This window comes from Drosophila mojavensis, unplaced genomic scaffold, assembly GCF_018153725.1.
Source record: "Drosophila mojavensis isolate 15081-1352.22 unplaced genomic scaffold, ASM1815372v1 contig_136, whole genome shotgun sequence".
Lineage (NCBI taxonomy): Eukaryota > Metazoa > Arthropoda > Insecta > Diptera > Drosophilidae > Drosophila > Drosophila mojavensis.
The window spans coordinates 15325766-15352181 of NW_025318667.1; the positions used below are offsets into that span (position 1 = coordinate 15325766).

General features: G+C 39.5%; 1 protein-coding gene across 1 annotated transcript in view; it reads right to left on the minus strand.

The window, feature by feature from the left end:
• Positions 1-26416, minus strand: part of LOC122757551 — a 75529-nt gene that overhangs the window by 44632 nt on the left and 4481 nt on the right. The window contains exons 2-3 of the mRNA XM_044009983.1: positions 11388-11558; positions 3241-3325 (exon numbers count right to left, since the gene is read on the minus strand). Coding sequence (XP_043865918.1) covers positions 3241-3325; positions 11388-11558 — 256 coding nt within the window. The remainder of the gene's footprint in view (positions 1-3240; positions 3326-11387; positions 11559-26416) is intronic.

The window sequence follows — 26416 nt, forward strand, 5'->3', positions numbered from 1 at the left end:
TTTTCATTTTTTTCTGTTCGCCCGTTTACTTTCTTTTGCGCCAGAAGGGTAGCAACTGGTGGACTTAGCGTGTGAGGGAGCGAGCACGAGCTATACACTCTGGCCGCCTAATGCAACGGAATTGGCAATGCAATAATTTCTCAATGCTATACGCACTGTTATACACCTATTTAGATGCCTCTACATATGTGTATACGTGTGTGTGTGTGTGTGCGTGTATTTATGTCTGCTTGTATTTGTATATTAATTTGCGGCCTGGCGCTGGCAAAATGTTATTGTTTGACCGTCAACCGCTGCGTATACGCAATGTGCAAATCACATTACGCATACGCCCCCTTGGCCGCGCATATATGCATATTCAACATTGAATGCGGCCAAACAACGGCGCGACAATAACAATTTGCACACCCAACTGCATCCTCTACAGCAGCAGCTTCAGCAACAACAACTACAACAACGACAACAACATTCATGTTGCTCACAATTTGTCGATTACGTGAAAGTTTATTGAACTTTCGATTTTGCTAAAAACTATTTTCAATTCAAAAGGTGGCGCACAATTGCACGCCGCACAGCACTACAGATATGGCTACGTATGTATGTGTGTGTGTGAGTGTGTGTGTGTATGTCTGTGTGCGTGCATAGTTTGCTCAGTGAGTCGCTCGGTCAACGAGTCAATGGCGGCTGTTGGCAGTTGGCAATCGGCGCTTGAGGCAGTCGCCAAGCGAATCGAATGCAATCGTGACTCACACACATAAGCAAAAACACACACATGGCAAGAGTTTGACCAACTATAATTTACCCTGTACTCCTATCATATTGGACTATGAAAATCATTGTGATGGAGCACATATTGCTATATAGTCTATTGTTTTAATACAATTTAAAATCGATACATATAATATAGATATGTGTAAACCGATTAATATATATCCAGAGATCATTCATAGATTCAATACAATCAATCACTATATAAATATTAACATTATGCAAATCAATTGTGATAATCTATTATTATTATTTATCACTTTACTGATATATAATCGATATATCGATATACAATCAATCGATATATATCAATGTCTTTTAATTGATTGATATTCTAGGAAATTTTCATGAATATTTTACTCATTTTATGGTTAACGAAAATTGTTTTCTAAATCAAGTTTCATTAACTTCGACTTTTCTCACATCTCTAACATTTTAATAGAAGCCAAAAACCTTTAGCCATACCCAGGTCTATCCGTGTGCTGTCTGTGTTCTTTGTGTTCTAGTTGTTTCTTTTTATGGCTTTTTCACTCGTTGCGTTTTGCTTTGATTTGCTTTGGCACTTTCCATTGCATAAGAGCAAAAGTGGATGGGAAGTTGAAAGTGGGTGAAGTTGCGCGCAATGTTTGCAATGCGAAATCGTGGACAAAGTGGGCATGGAGGTAGATAAGACAGTTGAGCTACATGTTGGGGGTGGCTGGTGGATTGACTTGGCAGTGGCTACTGCAGCACTGTTCAAACACTTGAAAAATGACCAAATGGATACTCAAACGACAACCTCTTGGTCAAGACATCTCTCTCTCTCTCTCTCTCTCTCTGTCTCTGTCTCTGTCTTTCTCTCTCTCCGTCTGCCATTTATTCCCGTTTAAACAAGAAAAGAGAAAAAACAACTCACTTCCTTGTTTGCGCCTCCCCCACTCGACTGGCTGCAACCGCCAATGGCCTCGACAAATGCACCCCGGCCTTCCTAGTGCAGCCGTAACAAGCGCTTGCAACGTTGACTTCATTAAAAGGTAAGCAGCTGGGATTGGCGGATTGGGGGGGTGCAGCGTTGTCTGCCTCTTAACCACCGACTGTGCGCCTATGTCAAGTGTGTGTGTGTGTGTGTGTATGTTTGCGTCTGTGGCATGTTATGTTGTATATTCAAACAGCAGGAGCAACAGCAACAACATTGCACGGCTCGTCATCAACAAATTGTTTTTTACTTTTTCATTGAAACACAAGTAGGGCATATTGGTTTAGCAGATATGCTATACATATGTATGTATGTATATATGCATAACATATGGTCAACATATTATTTTACATAGTTGTAATCGCAATCAAGATAAAATATAATAGCATACTGAACATGTGACTTGACTATTAGATGCCCTAGCCTACGCTCTAAATGCGCATACTTAATAAATACAATGAATACGAAATTAATGTATGTATGCACATATATACATATATATGTATTTATATACATAGATGTGTGTTTATCTATCAATCATCGCAGCCATTTACAGGGCAACAGCAAGTCGAGTAAGCATTCATTGCACAACTCGGCTGCTTATTAACCGTTGTCCTCCTATTCCACCTCTCTTCCGCGCGCGCGCTCTCTCACACTCACTGTCACTCTCCACACCCAGTTGCGCTTGTCCATCTCTCTAGCTGCTCTGCCCGCCCCTACTTGCTGGTAAGCTCATCTTTCCTCGCTCGCTCTCTCTCTCTCTCTCTCTCCTTCTCTACCTCTCTCCCACACCTCCTGATCGCGTTGCCATCTATGCCTTTTACATCTGCCACCCATCTCATTGCAATTGGCGTCATTTCGTGCGCCGCTGCCGCTGCCGTTTGCATCATCACCTTGTGCCGTTGTCAGGGCATTGGCACAGTTTCTCTTCTTCTTCTTCTTCTATATGCATACATGCATACACTGATACACACATTCACACAGCTGTCTGCTTTGTATGTGCTTTACTCTTTTTTTTGCATTTTTGCTGCGCTTCTAATTCGCCTTTTGATTTTCTTGTTTTCGCAGTTGCAGTTGCTTTTCATGTTGTTGTTATTGAAAGGGTATTTATTATTGGATATATGTATTAATGTGCGTATAAGTGTGTGTGTGTGTGTGTCTGTGTGGCTATTTGCTTGTTTGTATTTGATTAACTACTGCAGAGGCTTCTGTGAGTCTGACTACGTCCATATTGAAATCATGTTGAAGCCAAATATCGATATATCAATACTAACATATCGTAACTAAGTAAATCGATAAATATGACAGCTTTTGATGGTTATTGAATTAAAAATCTTGGACTATTAAATAACTATCAATAAAATGTTATCCACAAACACATACATACATATATATTTATCTGGAATAGTCTAATACCATGCCTAGGAACAAAATTATTCAAATAACTAATATCTTTTTCGCGATCTTTGCGCGATCTTTCTCAGAGCGCTCATAGCTGTTGAATACTCATTACTTACCGAGTTAACAGTAAGCGAGGCAGCGACTGCTGTGACAACGTCTACGGCTGCGAGTCCTGCTCCGCGCAGATGGAATTGGAGTTGGCTGCAAGAAAGGCGCGAAAAGAAAAGCGAGAGTTAATTTTAATTGCGACTAGATATGATATGATGCTACAGGTGAGCGAGCTACAAAGTAGATGCAGAATTCAGATGGAAAGTCAGTAGCCGTAGGCTGACCACGGCATGACCCTGGTTTTATTTTCGACGCTGCACGCTAGGTCATATACCCTATATACCCTGGAACAGGCTGGCCGACGCTTGCTAGGCCCAGGTAATTGCGGGAGCTAGGGCTATAAAAATCAATATCTATGTCTGCGACGCTGTCTCTGCTACAAAAAAGCTTTTGAGGGTCGCGGTGAGGGACGACTGTGTGTCATTGTTGTTGCTTGCAGTGCATTTGCCAAAAAAGCTCTCGCCAGCAGCAGCAACAACGACAGCTGCTGCTCATCTTCCCTCTTGCAGAAAGCTTTCATTGCCGTCTCTCGCAGGTAGCAGAAGAAGAAAAAGAGCAAAACGAAAATAACAAAGGAAAAAGCGCGACGCGTCGCTGCCAACGCGACCTGCCGCCTGCGCTGGGCTATTGGGATAGGTCCAAGTCCAGGCAATGTGCGTGCATGTATGCGTGCTTTTGCGCTCCCCCTTGCTAAATATAGCAAATGATTGCAGTCGCATTTACAGTTGGCTCGCTCAGTCGGTTAGTCAGTCAGTCTGTGCCCCCCCTCTAACAGTACTATTCGCTTAACGTCTCTTTGCCCGCACATTCCACGTGGCCGTGCACTTTGCTCGCCTTTGCGCATTGCATTTGAATTTTTCTATTTCTTTTTTGCACTACACAACAAGAACACAAATATCAACGTCAAGCGAGAACTGCACTGCACATAAACACACACACACACACTTACACACATATATGTATACATGCAAGTGCATATAATTGTACATGTAAATGTATGCCCGCCCCCTTTTGCCATGCCCTGCACAATTTTGTTTTCATGCAAAAAGGTTGAAGACCTTTCACCTACTTTTGTCACGAACGGGGCAAACGGGGCGAACGTCGGCACAGGGCGAAGAGCAAACAGTTTTTCGCTGCGCGAAGAGTACGAGCGAGTGAGGCGAGCCAAGGCGAGGCAAAGACAAACAAAACAAGCGACGCTAATTATGGCGCACTGACTGCTGAATACCCTGACAGTAACACATCTACATGTACTACTACTACAGCAGCAGCAGAAGCAGACATTTTATATAAATATAAATAATGCAAATCAAAACACCCAAGTCATAAAATGTTATCTTATCTCTGCAAACATTAGATATGTATATGAATGTAAGTTTGAGAGTCTTTGAAGCTGTCGGTGCACAATGCATGACCACTATGATTAATGGAAGGGTATTTCAATAGAAACAGATGCAGCTGCGAGCGAGAACGGAGTGAGGACGAATGAAGTAAAGAGGAGCCTGAACTCTGTTTTATTTTCGTGTGAGTGAGCGAGAGTATGAGTATGTGTGTGTGTGTGTGTGTGTGTGTGTGTGTGTGTGTGTGTGTGTGTGTGTGTGTGTGTGTGTGTAGCTATTGTGCACTGAGTGCTTGTATTATTGTGCACATACAATATTTAGCACATTTAGTTAGTTCGATTTGCAGGCTTTTATACTCTACACCCAAAAATAATGAAAATGCAGGGATTGTTGATTTTATGCAAATCTACGATCTACATAGTAGTTGTTTAATCGAGATCTCTGCATTAATATGGACGAACAGACGGCGAAATTAGTGGCACTCGTGCTTGAGTATGAATGTATGCATGCATGTATATGTATGTATGTACATATGTATGTATGTGCTTCAGGTATCTGCCCGTCAGGAACTTTCGGCTATAGCACTCTCACTCTTACTTGTTGCAATCATTGTTGCTGGTTGTCTGTTGGGTATTGTAATCTGCACGTAATGTAATCCAATATTGTGGTGACAATAGAAATTGACAGATAACGGTGAGTAATTGTGGGCAAGCAGAAATCTGAATTCATATTGCAGAAATATTTCAATATATGTACATATGTATATATATGTATATATAGTAGTACAAATAAATATATGTACATATATAATATATAGAATTCGGTTGCCTTGCCCAACATCTGACCCTCTTCAGTAGCTTTCTATGCGGTAGTTTGTCGCGTTTTTTTTTTTTTCAGCTTTTTCATTTATGCTTTGTTGTTTTTGCCAGCCAATCGCAAATTATTTGGGTCAATTATAAATATTAAACGCAATTAGCAATGAAATTTCAATTTCATTATCATCAACGTTGACGGCGACGCAGGCAGCGCATGAATAACAACAAAAACAAAACAAATTTGTTGACGATGCGCACAGCGCGACTGATAAGCAGGCGAGTGTGAGTGTGAGTGCGAGTGCGAGCGAGAGAGAGAGAGAGAGAGATAGAGAGAGAGTGAGAAGCATAGGGAGGAGAGCCAGAGACGGGTTCGGTGATGAGCTGGGCAATGCATAAGCAAGTGCGAGCTGAGGGTAGATGGCGGGGGATCTGACTGCTGGCGGCACCAAACGATGTCGTCTTCGTCGCCGACGTAAGCGTCATCGTTTATTCTCTCGCGCAATGTCAAGATTATTGTGACCTTAATTTTGGACACTGTCAAAAAATGCGTTGAACAAACGAAATGTGTGTAAACAACAGTTAGATAAGATATATACTTATGTATGTATGTTTGTATGTGCATACGTATGTATGCACAGCAGCAGCATCGGAAGCTGTTCTTAAACAGCTGATCAAATTTAAAACCAACTGGCAAACAGTCCTTGACAAATGCCAAATGGCTTATCGCGGCATACAATTCATGCTCTCCCACTCACACCCGCTACATCAGTCATTGGTCGTTTTTTTCCTGGACGTAAAAAATGTCAAAACAGAAATGAGCAAATTGCAGAAGAGAAAGAAAAAAAAAACAAATGAATAAAAACTCTTCTAGCACACACACACACACATGCACAGACACATACATGCAAATGGCCATCCGCCTGCCACCCCAGGCGAGTTGTTGATTATCTTTGACTTGGAAATGACCTTAAACTAGGTTAAAGCTCGCCAAAGTTGCCCAAGTTGGACAGCACGGCGACGGCGACGACGACAGCAATGACGACGACGGCGACGACGACAGCAGCTGCTGTGCTTTTGTCTGTGCAGTGGCTGTAAATTTGAACTTTCTGTGCAGCTAAGCGTGACTGCAGCAAGAGAGCAAGTGAGAGAGACACCGAGAGCGAGAGCGCAAGAGGAAAATATTAATATTAAATAAAACTGCATGCATACATATAAAATGATGTAGGAAACGATCCAATGCAATGAGATGCGATGCGGAGTGCGCACAAATTAGAATGTCCACAAAAAGCTCTGCTAATTGCTTCATAATTATTGTACATACATATGTACATACATATGTATATCTATAAACACATGTAAACGTATGCAATATATATGTACATGTATTTATGTATACGCAGTGTAATTAATTTCTATTTGCCAAGAGAAAGTAAAAACAAAAAATAAATAAAAAATACAGCAAAAATGAGGGGAAAAAAACATCATTCATTGCTCATCAAATTTGACGGCAACGGTTCGTTTTCTAATGTGTGACCCCTCTGCTTGTCTGCTCTCTTGACTCCTCATTGCCATTGTTGCGGCGTAGGCGTAAAGTAAGCTGCGCAGCGCCAATAACGAGAGAGCGCACAACGCAACACAACGAAAAGAAATTAAACATAAAAGAGCAATAACAACAACAACAGCAACGTGCATAACAAGCTATAACAAGGGCCAGGCAACCAGTTGGCACATAGTCGTCACCCCCTCTACCACTCCCCAACAGCTGCCTACGCCTGAGCACAGCTTGAAAACAACGAGAATGACAGAGCCGATAGCGCACAGCACAGTTGTTTCTATCTCTCTGTGTATATGAGTGTATGTTCGTGACTGCGCTAAGAGAGCGCTCGTGAGAGCGGCGGCCAAAAGGTGAATGACATGCCCGCTCACAGACTTGGCGTTAGCTACAATTCGGCTTTGACTTCGTTAATATCGAAAATGCAGAGCATTAGATGTGCTTGTTGTTGTCGTTGTTATTTTTTCATACATAGCTAAATTTGTGAAGCGGCGAACTTTCAAAAAACAAACACAACAAACGTAATGCTAAGAACGAAACGGGCGCACAGCAGAGCAGACAGTCAAAGCTTTACAGCAAACGAAAAAGCTTGCACTGTATGTGCGCTTGCTTCGTGCTAACGCTCGTCTCTGCTCGGCAACTGACTTCGGCAACGGCAATGACAGTGTAGCTGTGCCTCGTACTTTACATTCTGCCTCTTAGTAGGTCAACAAAATTCCGGACAATGGCCTTTCGCTTTCGTCTGAGCGTCTGCGATGCGTCGCTGTCGCTGTTGCGCTGTGGCGCTGTTGCTGTTGCTGTTACTGCTGTCGTCGCTGCAACTGCAACTAGAAGCGACGCTGGCGTCGGCGCCAACAGCGAATGAGCGTGGAAATGTAAATAGAAGCGATGCAAAGACAAGCGAAGCATCGAAGCCCGGCCGCTCGTCCGCCCCACCAACAAGCTAACACATGAACGCATATACATTCGTACATACATATGCATGCATTTCTGTGCATATGTATGTACATACATACATATATCACATGCTTGTTCGCTTGCATTCGCCGCGATGAACATAAAGATATTTCAGCTGTCGCCACCGCCAGCGCCGCCGCCATCGCTGCTGCCACCACTATTCGATACAGTTTTTTTTCTAATTATTTTTTTTTTTACTTTGGCGATGGCGTAATAGACATGTCCGCCTCCTGCTGTGGTAGCGTCTGTGTCTGCGGCTGCGGCTGCGGCTGTGACTGCGACTGCGGCTGCGGCTGCTATCGATTGCCAGCTGGAAGCTTGTTATGCCATGTGCCAAGTGCCATGTGCCATGTGCAACACACGACGTCACCCCCAACCAATCAAACACATACATATTTGCTAGAAGAAGAGCGAGACGCCGTCGAAGATGCACAATTGAGACTATCTTAACTTGAACTCCAAAATGAATTGCAAAACTAAAAGCTACTGAAAGCTTTAGCTGAGGCAAGGGGAAGTTTTTGTATCGAAGTGAAGATCTAGAGTTGAATTTATATTATCATTTTAATTCTTAATTGTTTTTTAAACATGTACATATAATCCTTAACTAAGCTTTTACCAGTCTAGGACTTAATGAAAGCAATGTAAAAGCTTTGCTGAAGATATCCTTAAGATCTCACTTCAAACGCTTTTGCTACAATATTGGAAAACAGTTCGTTATCAATGGAAAATCTGGAGCTGGAAAGGGGTTCAACTTAGATCATTCAAGACTTTATTATAACTGTTCATTGTTTAATTGAACGAATTGAAATAGACGACTAAGACAAATAATATACAGAATACCTTATTGAGCATATCGAACCCTATATTATTGAACAAGTTCAAATGAACGCGTAAGAAAAATATAAGTTCTCTATTGAGTTCCCCATATGTAACCCTATATTAGCTTTACCTACAGATAAAATCTCGTTAAGGCGCTTTTCAGGTAAAGCCTTTTTAGAGCTAGATTATGTTAGTTTTAATTACTTATTAATTAGATTAATTATTAAATATAAGAAGTGATTTATCGAGGAAACAGTTTCTCGCCAAAGTTAGAATAGCTCGAGCGTGAATCAAGGCTCCATTCTGTTTCATAATAACTGTTAAGTGTTCAGTTGAACAAGTTCAAGTGAATAGCTAAGAGTTATGATCTATTGAACTATTCAGACAATTCAGTCGCATATGAAATAGATATCCTAATCGCTCTATTGATTAGTAAAGCCTTTCAAGTAGTTCAGCTGCATTTTCTATTGAGCCACGTAAAGCTGAACGAGAGCGAGAGGGGGGTGGGGTTAAGCGTAAGGTAGAAGGTGGGAGGTGGGTTGAAGTTTGTAGGTGCTACCATGAGAGCTTTCTAGAAGAACAAAAAACTAATGGTTGAGGGTCTCGATATTTACATTTCCATAACCTGTCCGTGTCCCTGTGTGTGTGTGTGTGTGTGTGTATGTGTGTGTTTGTGTATGTAGGTTAAAGGACGTTGCGTTCGTTGCACTCACAGACTGAAGGACAGCCCGAAGGGGAAATGTGGCAAGGACGGTGTGGCATGGCATAGCCTTACATGAATAACAACCCAGAAGCCCAGGCCAACAGCAGCAGGCAAGTCAACACATGCGAATCCTTGACGCTAGACGTCGACTGCGACGCCATCGCCGATGTCGACGTCGACGTTACAGTCACGTACTCTGAAGTGTGCTTCGAGCAGAGCGAAGCGCAGCCAAAGGCAGACGCAGTCAGCTCCAGACATATGCCACAAGCCCCACCATTGCATATTTATGAGGCGCACTCACATACACACATACACACACACACACACACACACACACACATACACACAGAGAAACATGCTGCAACTAACTACCCGGGGGAAGGTTGTTGGCACAGTTTTTATCGGAGTCCGTTGTACCCGTCGAAGGATGCGAAATCCTTCGTCGAACAGCCTTGGACGGCAGTTAGTACAAACGGCTATACTAATGAAAATGCCAATGTGTGCTAAGTATAAGTATAAGTATAAGTATAAGTATAAGTATAAGTATAAGTATAAGTATAAGTATAAGTATAAGTATAAGTATAAGTATAAGTATAAGTATAAGTATAAGTATAAGTATAAGTATAAGTATAAGTATAAGTATAAGTATAAGTATATAAGTATAAGTATAAGTATAAGTATAAGTATAAGTATAAGTATAAGTATAAGTATAAGTATAAGTATAAGTAAGTATAAGTATAAGTATAAGTATAAGTATAAGTATAAGTATAAGTATAAGTATAAGTATAAGTATAAGTATAAGTATATAAGTATAAGCATAAGTATAAGTATAATAAGTATATAAGTATAAGTATAAGTATAAGTATAAGTATAAGTATAAGTATAAGTATAAGTATAAGTATAAGTATAAGTATAAGTATATATAAGTATAAAGTATAAGTATAAGTATAAGTATAAGTATAAGTATAAATACATAAGTATAAGTATAAGTATAAGTATAAGTATAAGTATAAGTATATAGTATAAGTATAAGTATAAGTATAAGTATAAGTATAAGTATAAGTATAAGTATAAGTATAAGTATAAGTATAAGTATAAGTATAAGTATAAGTATAAGTATAAGTATAAGTATAAGTATAAGTATAAGTATAAGTATAAGTATAAGTATAAGTATAAGTATAAGTATAAAGTATAAGTATAAGTATAAGTATAAGTATAAGTATAAGTATAAGTATAAGTATAAGTATAAGTATAAGTATAAGTATAAGTATAAGTATAGTATAAGTATAAGTATAGTATAAGTATAAGTATATAAGTATAAGTATAAGTATAAGTATAGTATAAGTATAAGTATAAGTATAAGTATAAGTATAAGTATAGTATAAGTATAAGTATAAGTATAAGTATTAGTATAAGTATAAGTATAAGTATAAGTATAAGTATAAGTATAAGTATAAGTATAAGTATAGTATAAGTATAAGTATAAGTATAAGTATAAGTATAAGTATAAGTATAAGTATAAGTATATAAGTATAAGTATAAGTATAAGTATAAGTATAAGTATAAGTATAAAGTATAAGTATAAGTATAAGTATAAGTATAAGTATAAGTATAAGTATAAGTATAAGTATAAGTATAAGTATAAGTATAAGTATAAGTATAAGTATAAGTATAAGTATAAGTATAAGTATAAGTATAAGTATAAGTATAAGAGTTGCTATAAATGTCAGTAAGAACAGTATTTATATAAATTCAAATTTAGCAAGCGTAATAAGCATCATTTGATTTATCATGACTCTTTTTCATTAATTACTGATGTCTCTCTTCATATAGTCATAGGGTTCTTCTTTCAACGCCCATGGAGAGAACTGTATGTGTTACTCAATGAGCTTTATTAACCATTATGAATCTTAGTCGAACTATTAGTCGGGCATGCCCAACTGAAATTAGCGTAATGGGCATCACTTACCCCACGTCTCGGCTGCGCTGCCTCTGCTCAGTGCTGCTTCTGAATCTGAGTCGATCTCTAGTTCGTATTTTATGCGTTGTAGTTCTTGTTGTTATTTTTGTATTTGTCACGTTGCGATTAATATAGCTGCCAATATTCACATTGACTCTGTGGACGCGGGCAAGACGGGTGCTGCAGAAGAAACAAGGAAACAATAAGGAAAAATAAAGTTAATAGGTGAAAGAATTTGAGAAAATAGCGTTTGTGTCTTCGCTAAGCTTAGCAGGTGCAGCAACCCAAACGCCAAGATGTCGCTGCACCGCCAATAGATGACGCTAGGGAGCTTTTATTCAGCAAAAGCTCAATTCGCCACAGACAAAACTAGCAGCGACTTAACAGCAGTAACATATGTAACGCCGCAAGCTTAACAGTGCCAAATTCTGCTTAGCATACATAAACAAATGCTGCATGCTTAACAGCGCGCGCAAAATTCTGCATAACGATGACAGCAGCGTCGTCAAAATAGCGCAGACACAAACCGCAAGCCTGTTATGGAATTGCAATGAATTAGTTATTAATTATTTAATTATAAATGAAATGTCTTATTAAAATAATAAATGAAATGTATTGAATATATAAACAAGTAATACAAATATAACTCTTTTCCACATTAACAATTCTGTTAATCGTAACGCGTGCGCTCTCTTTATCGCCACTGCTGAAGTGCTCTCTTAACACTCACTCTCGCGCTCTCATCTATCGCTCTGCGCTCTTCGCTGGCAAGTTTATTGACTTGCCTCTTGCTGTGTGTCTTCTGTTTTGAAATTTGCTGTTGCCGTTGCCATTGCCTTTGCTGTTGTTGTGTTTGTGTGTCAATCAGTTTCATTAACCCGGCGAATGCAACGCGACGTCAGCGTCGACGTCGCCGTTGCCGTCAGGATGAAAGGTCAACAAAGTACGTTCCACACACACACGCATACACAAGTATAAGCACATAGATCTGCACTTGTGTGTGGCCTGTGGCAACTTGAACTCTAAAATGTCACTAAATGCGAAGTGACACTTGTAGCCACACCCCCTCCGCCCCCGCCCCCGCTCCATCTTATAGTTGCGCCCGCAGCACCTGCTGCAGCGGGCTGCCGGCGACCCCAACGAACTGCAGCAGCAAATGCGGAAGAATGAGTAACACAAATGAACCGAAAGCAGAACAACAACAAAATTACAACAATAACAGAAAGAACAGCAATAACAACAACTAGAAGCAGCACAAGAATAACATCGAGCAGGCCAAACAGGGCTGCGTATGCAGCGGATTTCCCGCTAAAATGTAATTGCACTTGAAGACGCGGGCTATACCTATCACCAGAGCGAGAGAGATAGGGCTATAGAGAAAGAGAGAAGAGGCGGACGGGTCGTTTGTCATGTTTTTATTCAACTGAGTCTAAGATCTTAGTTCTTCTTCCACTTCATATGACATCAAAATGTATTTATGTTTAAAATAAGTTGAAGTCATTATTAATCAGTTGAAAGCTGTTTTAGTTCTTACATGCTAAAGAATTATTCATGCCCAAGACTAGACAAGGCGTTGGACAATGCCTACATTAGTCATGCACTGAGATAAGCATAATATGAATATGTAAAAAAAAATTCTATTTGGCACTGTTACAGCTCATAATGTAGTCTATGGAGTGTGTTTATGTAGAAAAATCTCTTAGTTCTACTGGCTAAATTTCAATGGATTGGAAAATTCTTTGAGCTATTGATATTTGTAATTATTTATCTGTACATATATTGCGGTACATATAGGTATATTGCGGCATATAAGATCTAAATTTGAAGACTGCTATTATGTTTACACTATATTTATCAGCTTATCATGTTTACAAGAAATATCATATAATTTAGTAAATAGCTCTACGGCTCATGTATTGAAAATTTCAGCAACCTACCTCTGAGTTATAATAGGTTAACTGCATACAAGAATATGCTAATACTGGTTTTTAAATATTATATTATAAAACAACCCGGATTGAGCTATGTATGTACATATATCCAAATTTCAGCCCGCTAGCCAAAATAGTTTTTAGGTTACCATAGGTTAGCTGCGTATATTAGATATAATTATACAGTTTAAGAATAAGCACATTATGATAAAGCCCATATTTGAGTTATCATCTAGGTCCCGTAGTTCTCGAGTTAAGATAGGCTAGCTGTGCTTTTGAGCTAGCGACTAACTAAGGTAGATTAGATTTCAATTTTAAACTCTCTATTTCAAATAGTTCCCGAGCTACGTTAGTCAAACAGAAAAGTTAGCTGAATGAATTAATAAACCTATAATTGAAAACTCATTTACCATAAAAATCAGCTCTCTAACCCCAATAATTTCTGATTTTCGATAACAATTTATAACTACATTCAGAAATACAATATTCCATTTGGATTTACCATAATATTAACGAATGAGTTTATATTGGCTAGCTTCAAGATTCTTGAGTTACAATAAGTTAGCTCCGAATTAATGTATACTCATAAGGTTACCTATGCATGTATTGAAATAATCTATACCTCATTGCAAATTTCACTCCTCAAGCTCGAAAATTTCTCGAGCTATGATAGATTAACTACTAATAGCATGCTAAATAATTAGTAAATGAGCTTTAATAGTAGGCTAACAATTTTCGACTCTCTAGCTATAATATTTCCCGAGTTACGATAGGTTAAATCATTAATTATGCGGTTTACTATGTGAATAAGGATAGCTACTTAGGCAGGGGGTCAGCCTAGCCAGTCTCAAGAAGCTCTGAAGGTCTTCCTTCAGCGGAACAGCGGAGATAAGCAGAACTCTTGGTGCACTATCACAGCTGGCAGCAATAAGCGCATGTTAAAGCTGCTGTCAATTGTTTGATCCGTGCACATGTTTTGCGGCTGTGGCTTCGTTTTGTTTGTCAACAGTTGGCAGCAGAGCGAGAGGCGTGAAGCGAGAGGCGTTCGCCCTCGGTGCTGTTGTTATTGTTGTTGTTTCGCATTGTGTGTGCATAACAGAAGGCAAACAAAAGTATTCGCCGTGTTTTCCGGCGGTTCCACAGCCGTCTGCACGGCCACTGAGCGGCCACTGCCCCAAACCGCCCCCAATCGGGCACCGTCAGGCACACGGCGGCGGCAGGCGCAAAAGGCAGGCAGAAAATAAAAATAGATTTTTCTCGGTATATAGGATAACGACCAGGAACGACCCCAAAAGCGCGAACGCACGGGCAACGACCGGCAAAAAGCAGACGCAAAAGCAGCAGAAGAAGAACTGGCAGAGAGCACAAAAAATAATAAAAACCAAACACAAAATAAAAATACAAAAAAATCTACGCAAGTTCCGTTTGCCAGCAGCGTGCGCTCTCTTAGCGTAGCTAAAGAGAGAAAAAGAGACCGCAAGCCCTACACGACTGTGTGTCTGTTCCTGTGTGTGTGTGTGGTGTGGTAGGACTCGAAGAGCAAAACACAAACACACACACATAGAAGCATACGCATAGCTACATGAAGAGAGCGCGCGAGAGCGGTGCTGTTGTTATTGTTGTTGCTGTTGCGTGCGTTTGTGTATGTGTGTGTGTGCGTGTGTTTGTAGGGGTTGCTGACCTCTTCTCAGGGTCGCCAAAGGTTGTTCAACTCGACAGCAGCAACAACAACAACAACTAAATAAAAAGGAGCTCAATGTATGCCGTTGCTGCGCACAAGCTGGCGTAGGGACGCGTTTGCCTGCCCAAACAACCCCGCCTGCTGCCCGCTGCTCTATTGCCATACACACACACACACGCACGCACACATAGGCGCTCGTTGGGCGCCAAATGTGTGCTGGTCGTTGCCCTCGGGATGCCTTTGCTCCTACCTGCCGCGCTGCTGCTCGCCCTCTTGCTCTCTCTTTCTCGCTCGCTCCCTTTCCCTCTTTGGCTTGTTAGGGCCGTGACGTAATGTCGCAACAGGGCATTTCCCGCATGCCAGGCTCCCTTTCTCCCTCCCTCTCTCTCTCTCTAAGTCTATCTATCGCCCTCTCTCGCTCGCCCTTTGGCTGTTTTGTTACTTTGGTTTTAGCGCGCAATGTTGCAACTTGTGGCTAGGGGTTGGCAGTGACAACACGGCTGCTGCAACGTCCTCAGCTGCACTGTTCATAGTTATACATGCACATATATACATACACGTACATAATATACATATATACATGTGCATATTTGTATGTTTGTATGTTGAGATTGTCTGAGGTTAGGGTTGAATGCGCGACGCGCAACTCTTTTTTTTTTTTTTTCATTATTTGCTTTGTTATGCATTTTGCAACTGTTTCTGTTGATTTTTTTTATACTCTTAGTTTAAGCTTTAATTTTCTATTTTTGGTCTTGTCTAGCAAAAATTAATCCCTTTTTTTTTTCTTTTTTAAATTTGTCATTTGAATTCGACAATCTAAATTTGTAGATTTTTTTTTTTTTTTTGGTATTCGTATCTATTTATGTAAATATCTTCAATCTTATATGTAGATATGTATATGTAGAACAAGATTTGTTTATTTTATTATATTATCATTTCATAGATGAATACATAATATCTATGTCATGGCATAATAGGCATTATATACATATGTCTATTAGAGGCAATATACATATGTATGTATAAAATAAAAGAATAGATGTTGCTCGTTATCGAGTTGAAGTAAATATTGAAAATATAATGATATATCTAGCTAACAGTTGGTTGGCTATTGCTATAGTGCTATTGTATTACGTTCACTCCATCTATCTATCTATCTCAATATCTCTCTGCTATATTTATATAAAAATACACCCGTGATCGTCAAAGCCCAAATCTAAGTGTATTTCCTATCCATTTAAAAAAGCTTCTGTTTTTTTCTACATATCGTTCTTATTCCGATCCTTTCTTACATTTTCTGTTATATCTACATTTTACTTTATATTTATTTATTTTAATTTTTTTTTATTATATAATATCCCTCATATCTCATATCCCTTACTCAACCCAGTATTTCGTCCACTTTAAATCCTTCATTTATTTAGAGGCTTCTTTTTATACTCCTTCACGAATTTGAATTTGGTCAAATTTTTGCTCGGAAGTTAATGTTACGATTCTGTAAAGATTGATGGAAACTTATATGTCCACGCCCACTAGGGACGTGGCTAATTCGATTTTAATACCTGTATAGTGATTTTTTAAATTCTGCTATATTTTGAGCACTATTAATGCCAGAGACCTGAAATTTGGTATGTATATTTGGGTTGGCTGCCCAAGACCAAAAAGGTATGGCATATATTTGTGGACGTATCATACAGAAAAATACCCTATAACTTTCACACTTGTGGAACGTAAGCATCTAAATTTTGAACCAACTTTACTTTTGGCTCGTTTTAAAAGCTGGTTAAAAAGTATGTGTCTATGCCCACTGGAGGCGTGGCAAAACACGAGGAAAACTGATTTTTTTTACAGTTTTAGAGCTAGATAGTTTTGAATATTGAATATATAAGAGCGTGTCAAATTGTAAAACGGGCTGTGAATGAGTATTCTGCAGTCGGTAACGCCCGACTGCAACGTTCTAACTTATTTCAGATTATCAAATGTAGGATCCATACGGCTTGACGTAGTATCTTAAGAACCCAAGCAACCTCTCTTGCTATAAGTACTCCACAAAAAGCTGAGCAAAGAATCTGTATTAATTTTTTTGATCCAAAAACAAATGATGCACCATATATCCAGATCTGAGCATATATCCAGCATATATTTAGATCTGAGCACCTATGTTCATTTTCCTGTTACCGAAACAGAAAAAGCCCGTGAAATCATAATGCAAGAATTGAACAGATAAAGATAGCGACGAAGGAGGAGTAGAACTTCTTGAATATCAGCTGGATTGAATTTCAAGCGAACTAAATATATCTCGTCATGAATAAATAAATAAATGGTCAAACAAACATAAAATTCACTTTAGTTTATGAACACACTCTGCACATATTTTTCATATATTCCTTTCTAATGTTCTCTATCTCCCTCTATCTGGTAGCCAACATGGTCTTATCTGTTTAGCATTGCTTATCGATTTCTTAAGTCATTTTCTACTTGATATTCCATCGTTATTAAACCCTAAAATTATATGAAGTAGAGTTAAATAGGTTTCTAGCTTGCTCAAAATTATTGAGCTGCCCCAAAGATAGCTCTATGAAACAATTAAAGGCTAGCTATTCCAAAATTTAATTTTAATGCTCTTTCATGAAACAAATGGAGTATATTGGCTATTTGTTATCTGCATATGTATTTGGATTCGGCGAGTAGAATTCCTGGAATCTTCCATAGCTTTACAGCTTCCTACTCGAACTTTCCAATTGAAGTAGACTTGCCCTATGGAATCACTATATACGTCCCTTTTGAAAAATCATTATATCATACACAGTTTTATAGCGAAAGCCCCAATATTGTTCTACTATTTGTAAGGTAGTCAAAAATTGGAAATAACATAGAAATTTAGAATAATAAGTCGCGCCAACTACTTTACACTATAAATACATAATAGATATGTAGATAGATAAAATATATATTATATAATAATGAAATTTGTTTTTCTTTGCAGTCATAGATAACGAAAACGATGGATCTCCCGTACAGCTAGAGCTATAAAATGTAAGGGGTTCGAAAGTATTGAATAATATTTCAAAGACCACAACTAATTATGGAGTAGGTTAGTAGTTTTCTTCTTTGTCTCATAGAGCCTTTTTTTTTTTTTTTTAGTCGTTAACACGCAAGTTGAGTTTGTATCTAAAAATCGATAGCTACTCCTGTTGATTTGTTATCAATTGGAAACCTTATCGAAAGTCAGTCATAAAATTTTATCTCCTACATCTTTAGAGCTAGAGTCTTCAAAATTTTAATTATTGATTCGTGTGAGTTTTATAGAATTTCAATTTTTGTTATATTTTCGATACAGACTCCAAATCCACCCCCCTCCCTTCCAGTTTGCAAAAGGCGTAATTCAAATACTTGAGACTTAGTTAACGGTATCACTTTATCTTCTAGCTCTTTCTTGCTCTCGCTCTCACTTGCAGCCTTGCTGCCTTAGCTGGATCAGCTCAGCTCTCTATGGCCTCTCTACTTGGACTCTAGCTGCCTTACTCTCCATTTCTCTCCATTTCATGCAATCTCTCTGTGTCTCTCGCTCTCCCTCTCTCGCTGTCTCTCTCTCTCTCCCGCTCATTTTCCTCGTCTGCAAATGTGACTTAGATTGACCGGCTATCAGTAACGCCAACCGTTGTCGTTGTTGGCGCGTGCTCGTTTTTATCGGTCATTAGCCTCGCGCGCAGCAACAGCAGCAGCAGCAGAAGCGGCGGCGGCAACAGCAGCAGCGGCGACACAGTCGGCACCACCCTAGGGTGAACCTATTCGAGCCTCTGGGCTGTGCGCCTGGTGACCACAATCAATGCGTTACATTGGCCTGTGGCGGCTATCAATCACACACACACACACGCACGCACACACACGCGCTAGACGTCGCCTACAACAGAGCAGAGCAAAAGCACAAAAAAAACACAAAAAAAAAAAGAAAACACAAAAAAGAAAACACAAAAAAGAAAACACAAAAAAAGAAAAGCACAAAAAAATGTCAAAAGCCATGACCGTGAAGTTTAACGCCCTCTGGGGGCGATGCCACAGCGCCCAGCTTGGCCTATCGCCGTTGCTTGCTGTTGTTGCTGTTGCTACAATTATTGTTCTCCTTGCTGCCGCTGCCGCTGCCTCTGCTTCTGCCGCTGCCTCTGATGCTGTTGCTGTTATCTTCGTCGCCCACCGGCTTTTGCGTGCTGCTCGCTTAAAAGGGCGCAGCCCTCCCACTTGCTCTTCTTCTTGCTCTTCCTCTTCTGCCATTGCCCGTTGCCCGTTGCCCGGTGCCCGTTGCCGTTGCTCTAGCACCAAGCGATACCAGCAGCCGCTTACGTTGTCGCCACTTCTTCTGCCTTCTGTTTCTGCTTCTACTTCTGCTGCTTCTTCCTCTTGTTCGTTGTTGTTTTTGTGGCTTGACATTGAACTCGAAAATTTGACGCGCGCCGCTGGGCAAAAGCGCCGCTGCTGCTGCTGCTGCTCCAACTCGAGCACCCTCCACTTCAGTTTTCCTCTCTCTCTCTCTCTCTCCTTGGCTAAAGCGCGCTCCTGTTGCCATAAACGCACACACACACAGGCTAACGCTCGCTCGCACTCTCTTTCTCTCTCTATCTCTCTCTCTCTCTCTCTCTCTCTGTCGCACTCACTGTCCGCTTATTAGCAATTTTTCGTTACAACAACATTACTGTTGTTGTTGCTGTTACTGCTCTGCTTCTGCGTCTGCTTCCTCTTCTGTGCACTGTTATTGCTGCTGTTGTTGTTATTATTTCTGTATCGCTTCCTCTTCAGCTGTGGACGCAGCAAGTTCATCGAACTTTTCGGGTAGAAAGCGCTAAAAAAAAAACCTTTTTTTTTCCAAGCTTTTGGATTTGGCATTTGTTGCCGTGATCTTTTTGCTCGCTTGCCCTCTCTCCCTCTCTGTCTGCCTCTCCCTCTCTCTTTCTCTCTCGTTTAATCGTTATCTCTCTCTTTCTCACTCACGTGAGATATTTTGCGAATGTAGCCCAAATTACAAATTGCGCTGCGCTGACTAACAATGAGTTGTGCTTATGAGGATGATGACGGCGATAATGATGACGATGATGATGATGACCTTCTTGCTTATGGCAGTGGACGCCTTCCTCTCTCTCTATCTATCTCGGTGGCTTTTACACTCAGCTATTGTGAATTGTAATAATGATCATTATGATGATGCTGATGATGATAATCCTCCTGTCTTTGGCATCCATTTTCTGTCCTCTACCTCTACCCCATCCCAATCTCTTTTTCTTCCTCTATGGCTTACTGATGCCTTCCATCTGTCATGCTTATTGAAATGGAATAATGACGATTATGATGATGGGAATGATGATGATGACTCTCTCCTATGATATATACCTTTCTATCTCTCCCTCTTTCTCTCTTTCATTGTTTCTTTCACTCTGACATAGTTGGTAATGAAATGTTGTAATGATGATTATGATGATGACATCTTCCCATATCCTTCTCTCCCCCTCTGCATTTCTTGTGGCATCCATCTCCCTGCTTCTCTCGCTGTCTCTTTATATCTCTCGTTCCCTCTCTCTCTCTCTTCCTCAGATTGATACAGCTTTCTTAACCCGCTACAATCCGTTTGACCCTACAGTTTAGGGCTTCACGTCACAAAAAGCTTTATAGTTTCCTTGCATTTCCCTAAAGTAATTTTATTTTCTAGTTTTTCTAGTTTATATTAATTAATTTTCAAAACATTGTTAATATAGTAAAACTTTTATTAACTCTATTTCTAAGTAAATTAGAAACCATATCTCTTTTGTATTCGATGCGTATAACATTTTTATGCTCCGAGTCAATTCAAATTGGCATTTCATCGTGCACAGTGCCAGCCATAAGAAGGCGTGGCTGGCACATACATACAAGACATAGACATCTTTCTGATCAGAAGCTGACTGTATGTACGTGTGTACATACATATTTACATTGATATTACCTCCTGTTCACCGATTTCTCTCTCTCTCTCTCTCCCTCTCTCTCTCTTTCTCTCTCTCTCTCTCTCTTTCTTTCTCTTGTGTAATCCAAGTTTTCCAAGTTTCAGCAATATATGCAATTTTAAATTGAGGAGAGCTCAAATATGTAATTTATATACCATGTGAGAGCTTCGAATCGAAATTCTTGATGTCAAATCCATCTTGATATTAACCATCCAGATTATTATTGTATAATAAACTTGCCTCCATCTTCTATAAATCCAAAGATATGTATCTTATTGACTTAACTAAACTCCAAGAGGTCCTAATCTCAATAAATTTGAAGTTCATTTGGAGCAATAAAAAATTATTAATACGGATAAATAAGCAGTTAGCTAAAAAGATAAAGGCGAATAGAGTTAAAGCATACACGAAAATTTATTCAATCATTTGTTTTTTATCCGTTAAATTTATTCAATTACCGATGGCGCCACCTAGTTTATGGGCATCTTTGTAGAGCGGGTTAACCTAGGTCTATGGAATGTGAAAGACATCTATCTATTACTAATATATAAGCCTAGGTAGATAGAGAGAGAGAGAGAATGAGGGTCAGAGAGAGAGAGAGAGAGAGAGAGAGAGCGAGAGAGAGAGAGAGAAAGAGAGAGAGAGAAGGGGATCTCTAAAGGCCCAATCTTTAAAAGTTCCCTAAATAATAACATAATTAATTTTCAGAATTTTCCCTGGGGCTGTAACCAATCTTAACATTTGACAACGGGCACTCATAGAGTACCATCCCAATCTCAATATATGTAAATGTCAATTACGTATTTAAGAGCTAATATAAAATCTATATCTATAAAATGTTGAGCTTCCTTATTGAAAATAAGGAAGGAATATTCAAAAGGTGTCAGCCACAGAAACCCCCCTACGATGTTTGTAAATGTAAATAGTAATAGTCTGTATGTATGTACATTATATGGTAAACTAATTGTATGTATATATAATATATACATATGTACAAATTTAGTTCCCTAAATCTAAAACTTAAGCTGCCACTAGAGTTAATAGAACATTTGTTATATGTACTTAAATTTTTAAATACAAAAAATTAAGTATTTTATAGCTATTCAATTTCAATATAATTCATATCCTGGCGACCATTATATTCAATTAATAATCACTTCCATTCCAAAAGGTTCACAAATAAACAACAAACACATGTATGGAACATATGTATGTATGCATGTACCTATATGTAAGCATACATATGCATTGGTATTTATATTAAAAACAAAAAACCAAAAATTAATTTCATAAGTGACGGCAGAAAGACTACACTAACATGAGAATTCAGCCACAGAAGCAGCAGCAGCAGCAGCCGGAGTAGCAGCAACAACAACAATGACAGCAAAAGCAAGGGCAAAAACAACAACCAATTTTATGAAAGTCACAGTCAAGGTCAACATGCGTGCAAAGACACACAGCGCAACAATGGCGTAAAAGAGACAGCGGTAAATGCATACATATACACATATGCTATGCGCGCCGATGTGTGAGTGGGTGCGAGAGTGCGATCGACTTATGTATGTGTATGTACATGTGTATGTTCTGCCGCATTGTATTTATACTTCACGCTTGCTTTCACGCACTCGCTCGCTCGCTCGCCATGGATTAAGCTACAAAGAATTCGCACGAAGCGCAAGAGCAGATACCGCGAGCGAGAAAGACAGAGAGAGTGAGCGCACGAATTGAAAGCACGATGAGCTCATGTGTGTGAGTGTGGGTGCGGTGATCGCTTATGTGTAAACGGCGACAAGGAAGTGCAGCGCAGAAAAGCTCATTGGCATTTGGGCATCAGCTTTGCCGCTTGTAGTCATCGGACAATAAAAAAATGCAGAGAAGCCAGCACAGCGCAAAAGACAAAACATCGAGCGAACAAAACACATCAGCATCAGCAATAAATGAAATCAAAGTAATTTCATTTTGCCATCGTTCAGACTGAAATGCTGGCTTTAGCCGCTGCTGTCTCAGTCGTGAACAATGACTCACTTGCTCCCCAGCAGCAGCAACAGCAGCGACGGCAGTGACTACGACAGCAGCAGCAACATTACACACACACACATTCGCAGATGCAGATGTTCTCTTACACAAACACAGATACAGATTCAAACGCACACAAACCACACAAAAGGAAAACAAATGGCTAGGTCGGTCGTTCACCTGCGTTCGCTTTGGCTTCAAAACCAAAGAGAGCGGAGACCACAACTTAAGAGAGTAAACGAACATATCGTGTGCGCGCCCCCACAGATGAGAGCAAAACTCTGTTTATTTTGCTTTAGATATGTGTGTGTGTGCGAGTGTGTGGCCGGCCGGTCGTTCATTGCTCTCGAATGTTGTTCTCTTACGTTGAGTATTTCATAACGCTTCTGGTTTTTCTTGTTGTTGTATTCGTGTCAATGTTCTATCGCGCTTGTGTTGTTGCTTTCGCTCTTGTTTAGGGTTTAATGACATTGCCGGTTTTCAGTTTTTTTTTCCTTCTTTTTTGCGCTTGTTCGTTTGCCTGCTTGTTTATTTATTCTTGCAGGGCAAATAGCAGCACAACCGACGCGTCGCCACACAGGCGACAAAGGGGATAGTAGACGCTTAGCCACAAATTGACGTAACGTAATGCATATAATATAATAATTTATACATACATATGTAAATATATGTATTAAAGTTAATGTTAACAAAAGCTGTTCAAGGATTTCGAAGGCTGGCAAAAGATGTCCATCCGCCAAAAACTATATACATGATGTTTATTACTAAGTATATCAGAAAAGATAAATTTTCATAGTTAATTAGAATTCATATGTATATATTTAAATAATTACTAAAATAAATAAGTACACAAATAGTGTATGTATACAAATTCTTACAAATTTGCATGAACATCTGTTTTCCCACATGCGTTAAGCCATAACGTAAGTGACGAATTTGTGAGGTGTACAACTTTGGCCGCGGCTGCGTTGATGACGAAGCCAACTCTCAGTGACTTTTCAGTATGGTATTTTCAATTATTTCTATGATTTGTAACGTCAAACTGGAATCGACTCATTACGATTGTCACTGCGATAAACTAATTAAACATTCTAAATACATACAGGAATACATAAATATGTGTGTATATATCATCATAATATATGTACACATATCTGATAAATGATTTACTTGCATTTGTTATTTACTACATTTTTAGCTTCATACAGTAGATATCATTTAATTATGCTGTAATAAGTATAATTTCTGTAATCCAATAACTGTTGTAAGTATTTGTCTCTGATAAATGTAACTCAACATTTTTATAGGGCATTTCAAAGTTGAGCTGTCGTCTTAGCATTTACTTGCATTACTTTTCAGTTGTTGCTGCTGTCAGTCGTTTGGTAGCTACGCTTCCTCGTATTCATTCGTTGATGCCGACGTCGCTACGTCGCGTCGCTGCTTTAAGCTTTTTTCTTCATTTTTTTTTATATATGTATATATTTTTTTTGCTTTTGTTTTAGCGCTCGCACAAATGTGTGTTAGCGGCGGTCATTCACACCGAACGTGCCCTTTCGAGAGTAGTGCGAGCTCTCTCCCTCTCTCACACCACACATACACAGATAGTCGGCACTCTCCCAAGAGAAACAGTGCGTGTGGAATATCTGTGTGTGTATGCACGAGTGTTGTATTCGTATGCGTATGCGTATGCGTGAGTAGTGTGTAGTAGTACAATGGCAACAACCGCAGAAACTCAAAGTTTAACTTATGAGATATACGAAGCGATATTTATACGCATTGATTATGAATATGTACATATATTATTTGTCGCTTGACGTGAATATGCAAAATGTAAAAAGGCATAATTATAATTAAACTGCTGCTCTTTCACATGTAATTTGTAAATTTAGCAATGCGCCTTCCGCGTCCGATTGACGTCACTGTGCAAAATTACGCAATTTTGTGTGGCCTGGCCTGGCGACAGCAATGAGTGACTAATTTAACCATATCTTTAATATATATGTATTATAAGCATACACACTCATACACACACGTTCAGTCACTAACACACATGCAGGCATACGCATGCACACACACAGGCAGACTGAAGCAAGACAAAAACTTGAGCGCTGTGGACTAGTGTAAAAGTAAAAGGTCATTGAACGAACATTGTACCTATTTCTGCTATTTACACACACATATAGGCAAGCAGACACACACACACACACACACTCATACATATTGTAAGCGATTGTTACAACCACACATACAAACGTATTCGCAAAACTAAAAACAACAACTACAGCAAACAAATAAAGCGAAGCCAAGTACTTCGCCTTCAACACACACACACACACACACACTGAGGCAAACATATGTACATACATACAAGCATATTCGCCGCAGTAAGCGAAAATGGAGAAATTGGAGAAATGGAAATGGTGAAATGCCTGAGCTGAAACGAAATAAAGTAATGGGCAAGGGCAAAGCGTTGGAAAGCGCTGCAAAAAAAAAAAAAAAAAAAAAAAACGAGAAACAAGAAATCAAATAATAGACAAATGACAAGTGAGATTGCGAGCGAGCGAGAGGGAGAGAGAGTTAGCTGGATCGAGTGGGTTAGAGCGAGGCATAGACAGTGCATGAAATATGAGGATCAGACAAACTGCAGCCGCTGTTGCAGCGCAGTCGCCGCGCAGTTGCTGCAGCGAAGATCCCTGCACATTACGAATGATTGCTTCGGCTGCATTTAAATGCATTTTGTCTGAGCTGTAAACACATTCCACAATGTTTGGCCTATCAAAAGATGTTTCGATTTGATTCATCTGTTAATCACTTCCGCCCAACTCCTTTGCATTTCTTCCAGGCAATTATTCGCCATATTCTAAATGAATACACGTATTCGATATCGAAAGTCGAACAACCAGCAACGGTATTTCATCTGCTCGCTTGTGGCTTGCTTTTCACTTCTGCCACCTGAAAGAAAGCGGCGAAAATTGCAACAAAAGGTTCACAAAACGAGCAACTCGACAAAATGAAGCTAGTGTAAAGTGATACCGAAACGTATCCAATGTTGGCCCATGACTCAGGCACCGCACGCTGCCATCCGACTCCCCATTGCAGGGGGGGACGGGGGGATCGTCGAGTTGCACTTAAAGTGAGCTGTTATTGGCGTGAAATTGTTAAAAAAAAGATCGAGGAGTGTAACTAAACTCGATCGCTATTATAGACAGATACGTTTGGGATCTCGATCTGAGAATGAATAATTTAAGGAATATTTTTGTTTATGAGAAGTACTTTGGTACTTATATACCTATGTGCTTCGGTATGCTTCTAGAAATCTGAAGAGAAAACAGCTGCAATTTCTTTTGGAAATTCAGATTCACTTTGGTATGTATAGTATAGCATATAGGGCATGTCTAGAAATCTTATTGGAAATGTATTTACTAAGTGAATTTCGAT